Source organism: Larimichthys crocea, chromosome XVIII, assembly GCF_000972845.2.
Source record: "Larimichthys crocea isolate SSNF chromosome XVIII, L_crocea_2.0, whole genome shotgun sequence".
Taxonomy (NCBI): Eukaryota; Metazoa; Chordata; class Actinopteri; family Sciaenidae; genus Larimichthys; species Larimichthys crocea.
The window spans coordinates 21,358,866-21,367,914 of NC_040028.1; the positions used below are offsets into that span (position 1 = coordinate 21,358,866).

The 9,049-nt window shown below is 48.8% G+C and overlaps 1 protein-coding gene across 1 annotated transcript; it reads right to left on the bottom strand.

The window, feature by feature from the left end:
• Nucleotides 1-3,144: 3,144 nt before the first annotated feature.
• LOC104939125 (complement C1q-like protein 2) lies at nt 3,145-4,953 on the bottom strand. The gene is made up of 2 exons (XM_010755611.3): nt 4,132-4,953; nt 3,145-3,700 (listed from the first exon to the last, which is right to left on the bottom strand). Exons 1-2 carry the CDS (start codon nt 4,711-4,713, stop codon nt 3,521-3,523), a joined length of 762 nt encoding a protein of 253 aa, XP_010753913.1. The 5' UTR covers nt 4,714-4,953; the 3' UTR covers nt 3,145-3,520.
• Between the last annotated feature and the right edge of the window lie 4,096 nt (nt 4,954-9,049).

A 9,049-nucleotide genomic window follows, 5' to 3' on the forward strand; every position in this document is an offset into this window, starting at 1 on the left:
CGATGAATATAAACTCACAGTTTCTGCTGTTTGCTCTGAGAGACGAACCTATTTTAAACCGTCGCCTCTTGTCAGAAAAAGTTAGCGTGCGATCCCCGGCACTCGCCCGGCGGCGCCATCCGGCCCGGCGGTTTGTTCCTGGAGGTGACACGGAGCGGCTTGTTGTTTTATTAGCGAGCTGCAGAGGGAATCCAGACCTCTGGCTCAGGTGTCAATCAGACACATAAAGCATCACCTGCCGGCCGGAGCTCCTCTCACAGCAGAGAGTGTTTTATCTCCAACGCCGCCGCGCCATAAAAACCTGTTGCCTTTCATTTAGCAGAGAGGATTGTGGGACAGAGGGGGGGGGGGCAGGAAACGAGCTGTCTGATGAAGTCTGACAGACGAACCAAAGATTGAGATCTGAGCCGGATCCATCCATGGAAACACAGAGAAGCTTTTAAAGCTCCAACATTCATCAGCTGCTCCGACGTCTGGAACTCATCCTGAAGCTTTGAACATCGAGAGACCAGAAACGATGTTTTCTAAAGCAGCTGACAGTCGTGATTATGATATTAATGCTTCGTGCTGGGAAACAATCAAACCTGTTTGTTTCGTGTCCTCCTTCTCTTCCTCTGCAGCTTCAGTGGAATAAAAAGAAAATGTGATGACTGATTATTTCCCCGTGTTGTCTTGAACAGAAGAGTTCGAGGAGACGTGACGACCCGTGAATCTTACGGCATCTTTTATTCCACCCGTTTATATCCACGAGATAATTCATTTGAGATCTGGAGAAAACAAAACGATAGTCTCGTGTATTAAATCACTGCAGGAAACATTTAGTGTAGCAGTGTCAGAGCAGCAGGAGAACATGGATCATCACATCTGTCTTCAGTCAGGCCTGACTGATGTCGTCATCAGTACCCTGAAAGTCTAAACTGTGTTTCAAACTCAGTGACGAAACAAGAACAAACACAAAACACACTGAAGGCGTCTCCTGCTGCTGACACTGCTACACTAACTGATGTTTCCTGCAGTGATTTCATACAGATCAGGGGTCTCCAAACTACGGTCCACGGGCCACATCCGGCCCGCCTAAACAATTGGAGTGGTCCACTTATCGATCCCAAACAATCCCTCTAAACATGGCCTATTTTTCAAAATTACATTTTCCTATTTTAAACTATCCACACTTAATGATTAAGCTTGGCATTCTAATTAAAATCTACCTTATTTACGAACTGTTTGCAGTACTAATTTTCGTCCCCTCACACAATGGTATATTCTGACGTGACTTTGCTCGTGATCAACTCCCGCGCAGTCTGCCCGGGGGATTCAACTCGGCGGGTCAGGGACGGCCGCGAGCTTTACAGCGCCCTCCTGCCCGGACCGCGACTGTCAAACCGCAACTTATCGCAATTTTTTTGAAAACCTCATGCAACATCAGGGATTTTAGGCCGCAACTATTTCAAAAAAGGCCGTGAAATCCTGGAGGGACTGATATCAGTTCCGGTTATAGACTGACCCCGGCCCCCCATGCCCACACCGAAAAAAGTTTGGGGACCCCTGATCTAGACTATCGTTTTGTTTTCTCCAGATCTCAAATTAATTATCTCGATATAAATCTTAAATTCACCAACAAACGTGAAAATATTCAGGTTAAATTTCATCATCTCCTCTGTCCGTGGTCCTGAACTCTGTGTGTGTAACTATGTCCAGCTGTACTCGAGTATTTACTCTGATTACATTACTTCTGATCAAACAGCCAATCATCATCCAGGTCCCCAGCAGCAGCTGATCTCACTGCCTAGTCCAGCAGCAGTCAGCCCAGCTCGGCGTCTGTCTTTCAGCCTTTTATTTCACCAAGCTCTCACCAACCACTAAAAGTCAGTCCGTGCTGAATCTCAGCTAACAGACTGAGCTAACATGAGCTAACAGCAGCTACAGCTGTCAGCAGGTTACTTCACTGTCCATCATAAACTCTGTAAATCACAGAGAGTTGAGGCGGAGCAGCCGGAGGACATCAGAGGGAAAACCAGAAAACATTTCCTCCATAAAATATGATCCAGTTTCACCAGAATCAGTGAAATAGTTGCTGCTGTGTGACTTAGTGCCGTAAAGCGTTACGTACTTCTCCCGACCCGGAGCCCAAAGTTACATAGTGTGAGAACAGACGTACGAATGACAGAGACACCGTTCAGCTGATCACAGGTCAGAGTGGGTCACCTGATCACAGGTCAGTGTGGGTCACCTGATCACAGGTCAGAGTGGGTCAGCTGATCACAGGTCAGTGTGGGTCAGCAGGAGGTCACAGACGTCAGATCATCCGAGGACAGTTACAGGATTCTGCTTTAAGCTTTAAAACACATGAACAGACTCATTAAAACCGTCAGACTTCCACAAACATGGAGCTCCGGGACACTCCAGGTACCCGCAGGTCTTAAGGATCTTAACAGCACACTTAACATGCCGCCGGTGTCCCGCAGCCGCCGGGTCGGGACAGTTTAACGAGGACGTCGGTCCTGAGCGGAGCGTGGCGTGCTGAGCTGTTGACTTAATTAATGGGACACTCATAAAGCACGAGACAAAACGTCACCTCAACATTTATCAGAGCTGGAATGGATCACTGTCCAACACGAGGTTTGCATGCAGAGCTGCCGGGCCGGGACAGAACCATCCATCTCACACACACACACACATTCAGCTCAACATTACCAACAGGGAACTGTAAGACGACACCAGCCAAGTGTGGACGTGGAGACAAAATCAGAACATTTACCTTTTAAATCAGAGTAAACGTCCTCACATTAAAGACGTGAACACTACGACATGCACACCCCCACTGAAGTAGAAGTACACAAGTACGTGTAGTATTATCAGCAAATAGTATCACAAGTACTTGTGACATTCAGCCCAAAGACAGCAATGAATTATGGAAGATCTGGTAGACACGTCCAGGTTTTAGACAGTCTGCGGGGACGTCACGGAGACTACGTCCAGGTTTTAGACAGTCTGCGGGGACGTCACGGAGACTACGTCCAGGTTTTAGACAGTCTGCAGTTTTACTGTAAAAGGTCACATGACTAACAGTATAGTATGAGTATAAATACTCAGATGAAGTAAAAGTACTTCACTCTGTCGACATCTTAGAAAACAATCGTTTATTTACGGAGCGACGTTCATACGGAGACATCTGGAAACATTTTTGCAACACTGGATGAACGTTTAGTTACAGCTTATACTGGTTTGGATAAATATGTGCATACATGTTTATATATTTATATATTCATCTTTGAGACACGTTCAAGCAAAAACACATCACACGTCACACAGCACAGTCCTGTACAGGAAGCAGTCCATCTGCAGCACAGTCTGAGGGTCCTTGAACGCAGCACAGTGGAGATGTGTAAGTGGGAGGAAGTGGAACTATTTCACCCACAGATCAATAATCCATAATCTATAATGAGACTGATGATGATGAGGAGGAGGAGGAGGAGGCGGTGTTCCTCTGAGGTTCTGGTCCCGGTTCTGTGCTCCACACTCAGTCCGGATACAAAAGGAAGCCGGAGAACGTGCTGTACTTGTTGTTGTTCCCGCCGTGCGCTTTGCCGCCGTCCAGCTTCACGTAGATCTCGTCCCCGGAGTCCAGGTGGAGGACCACGCTGTTACTGGCGTAGTCGTAGTTCTGATCGGCGTCCTGAGCAATGGCACTGGCTCGGACCTGAAGACAGAGACAGACAGAGAGACAGACAGAGACAGAGACAGACAGAGACAGACAGAGAGAGAGACAGAGAGAGAGACAGAGAGAGAGACAGACAGACAGAGAGACAGAGACAGACAGAGAGACAGAGACAGACAGAGAGACAGTTGCTCTCTCACCTCTCAAAGTTCATGAATATTTACGCGCCAAGCGCGCGCGTAATGACCATAAAACCGGTGATGTTTGTGTGCCAAAGCGCGCGCGCTCAGCCTGTTGACTAAACAGAACCAACAACCAACCGGGTCACGCTCCGGGTCACGCTCCGGGTTCTGGAGTATTTGGAGTGCGTAATTTCTCTCCATGGCTCCTTTACGCATCGCGCGCACAGCTGATTCACGATTAAGCGTATTTAATGAGCGCGTGCACGCACCGCGCAGGTGTTCGGCACTCACCTGTCCGTTCTTGCACAGGTCGGCCCACATGCTGGTTCCGTCCCCGCCGCGCATCAGGACGTGGTAGGTGAAGTAGTAAATCCCGGACACTTGGCACGTGAACTTGCCGGTGGTCGGGTCGTAGTGGTTCCCCAGGTTCGTGACTACGTCATCGAACCGCAGCACTTCGTATCCCTCGTGCGGGTTCTTCAGACCGACATAAAACGCGATCTTCACCCCACCGATGGCGGAACCGAGCTCCGCTCCGGTCTCCGTCCGCGCCGTGCCCACCACCCCGGGGAACCCGGTCCTCCCGGAGTCCCCTCTGTCCCCCGGAGGTCCTCTCGGACCGGGCGGCCCCGGTTCCCCTGGCGGCCCCCTCGGTCCGGGTTTCCCCGGCCGACCCGGTTCCCCTTTAGTCCCTTGAACAAAACTCGGGGACGGGATCGCGCTCAGGTCCTGCATGACCTCCAGAGCCGTGGCGCTCGGTTTGGGATTGTACGGGTCACAGATCATCCGGCACGTGCCCATCATCTCGTAGTGCGCGTCGGTCTTTGAAGTTTGGACCAGCAGCGGGATCGCGATGATCAGAGCCAGAACCATGACGATACCGACCACAGCCGCGACCACCCTCTTCCTCTGCAGGGTCCGCGAGGCGAGCGCTAAAAAGTCCGACTTACTTTGGGACGTAATGGTGGACGGTGGAGAGGACACGACCAGAACCAGAGAGTCCGGAACCAGAGAGTCACCCAGAACCAGAACCACAGAGAGAGACAGAACGCAGCTGACAGCGCAGTGATGCGTGAGAGGACGCGGCGGGTCTCCGTGCGGGGAGACGCTCCGAGCGCGTTTTGTTCGTCTGCAGCGCGCGTGCACGAGAGAGAGAGAGAGAGAGAGAGGAGGGTCACGAGCTGCTGACGTAACGAGTTGAGGGTGAGACAGTTTGGATTAAGACGATAATCACGTCATCTTTATTTATGAAGCATAAATCCACGAGGATCAGGAAGCGTCAACTTCCTGTCAGAGAATTTATAAAACAGAAACACTCTGATTTACAGAGTTTCCTGATGGACAGTGAAGTAAACAGCCAGTGTTGTGCCAGAACAGGAGCCAGGTATAGAAGTTAGAATCATAGGTCATGTGGGGACGTCACGGAGACTACGTCCAGGTTTTAGACAGTCTGTGGGGACGTCACGGAGACTACGTCCAGGTTTTAGACAGTCTCTCTGTTGCGTTGTTTTTACTGTGTAGTCTCAGTGTGTCTTAACTTTAACAATCTCAGCGTGGTTCACACACACACACACAGTTGTTTCATTCTTCAGCGCTCTTGTCTGCACAGATTGTGTTCACGGACACAAGTGTGTGTGTGTGTGTGTGTGTGTGTGTGTGTGTGTGTGTGTGTGTGTGTGTGTGTGGCCGCTGCTAGCTTCGCCGGCTGAGACATGAGTGGATGTGAGCAGATAACACTCAGCAAATTAACGACAGAAAAATGGGCAGCAGGTCCGACTCTGTAGACGTAGTCCCTGTGACGTCCCCACAGACCGTCTAAAACCTGGACGTAGTCTCCGTGACGTCTCCGCAGACTGTCTAAAACCTGGACGTAGTCTCCGTGACGTCCCCGCAGACTGTCTAAAACCTGGACGTAGTCTCTGTGACGTCCCCGCAGACTGTCTAAAACCTACTCCACTTTCTTCCCCGCGAGGCACGGCGAACCTTTTCAGGTCCACAAAGCATCATCGTGACTGGTTGGGCGAACTCCCATGAGCACCCTCAGGGACCGTGCTAGGGTCTAGAGCTGGTCCACAGTTCCACGACCCAGGCACGAAAACCAACACTGCTCCTCCTGGATCCAGAGGTTCGATCCAATCTTGTGGGACCCTCCTCTCCAGGACCCTCCGAGAAGACCCTTCCCGGGGCCGGCTGAGGGGTGTGCTCCCCTATATTGAGAGCACACCCTCCGCGTCCCACCTTTTTGAAGGAGTATAACAATAGGAATAGTATAACGGTATTATGAATTATTCTCATGGCTTTTTAAGCACTTGCAGTATGGGTTAAGAGGTTACATTACATTGCTAAATATGGTCAAAATCAGCGTGAACAGCAGAGAACGTGAATGTGTTCAGCTTTGCTCGAACTGAACCTTCCAGTTTCTTTCATCATCAGTTGTCACCAAGAAAAACTTGTTTTCTTATTCTCTTTCAACGTCCACCCCATCTCCTTGTAACTGTACTTGTGTATTTTTATTGTAAATACCGAATAACATGAAATTTAGTTTATTACAGTAAGTTTACGATAATTGGGTGAGAAGCTCGCATCCGCGAGGACGTCAGAGTAGAACCGCTGTCCATCCGCTCTCGAGCGGGGAGGAACCAGCTGAGGTGGCTCGGCATCTCGTGAGGATTGCCTCTCTGCCGCACGTTCCCAAGGTGAGATGTTCCGGGCACGTCCCTCCGGGAGCGGCCCCGGGGAACCCAGAGACACACATGGAGGGACTTGTCTCTCGGATGGCCTGCGGAACGCCTGGAGAGCTAGAACGAAGTGGCTGGTGAGAGGGACAGTCTGGGCTTCCCTGCTGAAGTGCCTGCCCCCGCGACCCTGACCTCGTGAGAGAGATTGAAGACGAAGACGAAGAGCGATTAGTTTCTGTCCAACATTTCAGTAGTGATCCCCCCCAGAAGAAAAAATACTAGTGTCATCTGCAAAAAAAACACTGATTTTAATGTTCTTGAAACTTTGCATGTTATTTATGTTCAAGCATAAATAGTTCTGGACCTAATACTGACCCCTGTGGGGACGGCACGAGCAAGTCAAGTCCCCACGACTGTCTAAAACTCGACGTCGTTCCGTGACGTCCCCCAGACGTCTAAAAAACGACGTAGTCTCGTGACGCCCCACACACTGTCTAAAACCTGGACTTAGTCTCTAACATGCACCACAGACTGTCTAAAACCCTGGACGTAGTCTCCGTGACGTCCCGCAAAGACTGTCTAAAACCTTGGACGTAGTCTCCGTGACGTCCCCAGACTGTCTAAAACCTGGACGTAGTCTCTCTGACAGTCCCCGCAGACTGTCTAAACCTGGACGTAGTCTCTGTGACTCCCCACAGACTGTCTAAAACCTGGACGTATCTCCGTGACGTCCCCGCAGACTGTCTAAAACCTGGACACAAGCAATGTCCAAGCATGACCGAGGATGTTCCCCCGATCCCAACAGAATTGTGGAGAGGAAGAAACTTCACAAATGATTAAAAGATGGCACATTCATACATTGTCTCTTCATATTAGTCTCAAATAACAGTTTGAGGGTAGCTCTGGTTGGTTCGCACTGTTCTGTCATAGATGTCCCATATTCCGGTTAATATTGATGTTGTTATAATATTGTGACTGTAGTATTATTTCGAGCCAGATCACTTATAATAACTTGTTTTTTATATTCCTTTCTTTGTTTATAGTGTATTTTTCTTTTTACAGGTGTTTTGTAATCGTGAAACCACGGTCGATCTTTGTATTTTTGTTTTCTGTTTTATCATATAATTAAAGGTTTCATATGCACGATCAAACTCACTTTCATTATGTAGCCTCTTATTAAATATCCTCATGGTTTCCTCACACGCTGATTCTCTGTTAAAACTGTAAACATGGTCGTTGTTAATTAATAGTCCATTCCTTTTGTAATATTTTCAGTGTCATTGGTAAACATGTTGGTCTGCTGATATTGGATATTAAACTCATGCTGTACTTTCTGATTCGTTTTTGGAAACATTTCCCGTCCGGTCCTCGAACGCTTCAACACTAGAGCCCGGTGCTTCACGTGTTTCACTTGTTTACATTCTAATAAGTTATCAGTTCAGTCTTATCAACAGTTCAATCCACGTTTCTGATATCAGTTATTGGCTTAATGAATACTTGACTGTATCAGATTTACATTTCTATAATACAATACTGTGAGTATAAACATGTAAATAGACACACTGTATTAAATATGATATATAATTACGGTTTATATTAGCTCATGCAGTAAATGTTCCAGTGTTGGACACAGTGTTGTAAAGGTGACAGGTGGGTTCCAGTCCAGGTGTGATGCTGGCATCAGGTTTAGATCGTCCAGTGTTTGTGGAGGTGAGAGGGACTGACTGTCCATGAGCAGCATCCTGTCCTCGTCCTCCTCGTCCTCCAGGGTGACCAGCTCAGAGCCAACAACCACTCTGCTGTCTGAGCAGTGTTGAGTACAGATCTGAATACACAGACGTTCTACATTCAATGAATGATATTATGTAGTACATTGTATATGTTTGACTGCGTCGTCATGCCTCCACAGGCTGAGGATATTTCATCAACAAGCAGTAATACCCACAAGGGTTAATTACTTGATTCTGACCAGTGGACAGTGACATGTGGACCATCTGGATCTCATGCGGTACTTTGTCTCCAGTTCGTCCCTGAGGGAACTCTTATCTCCTCCATCGTGACACGGACCGTGGCTTTCACTCGAGCGCGTCGACAGGAGTGGCTGAGTGGTGATTCACACCTGATCAGGAGGTTTCTGGGTACGCCACACTGAAGATGATCTGCTGTCTGCAGTGACCGCACTGAGACGTGGTACAGTTTGCGTGGGTTCAGCCCAGCCTGCACTCGTCCTCAGAGTCCCTCCTCACGGTTTTTGGGTCATTCAGTCCTCCCTGCTGGCCTACAGTGGATCAGACACTGAGCGTTCAACTGTATAATGTTACACTAATTATCTTCATTTGTGTCTCCATGACAGGCTCGTTACATAACTTCATTTCTCTTGTGCACTGAGCTCAGACTACACTCAACAACAGGAGTTTCTGAACGTTTCACACGGACACTCAACTGCAACCCAATTCAGAGACTCCATACACCAAGCGAGTCACCACTGTCCAAAACTGGACGTAGTCTTTGACGTCCCCCGGACTGTCTAA

What these genes read in the sequence shown, in the direction of transcription:
- LOC104939125 (XM_010755611.3), bottom strand. Translation starts at nt 4,713, where the DNA reads ATGGTTCTGGCTCTGATCATCGCGATCCCGCTGCTGGTCCAAACTTCA. An exon ending in ACCTGTGCAAGAACGGACAG is followed by an intron (nt 3,701 to 4,131) that starts GTGAGTGCCGAA and finishes CTCTGTCTTCAG; the next exon opens with GTCCGAGCCAGTGCCATTGC.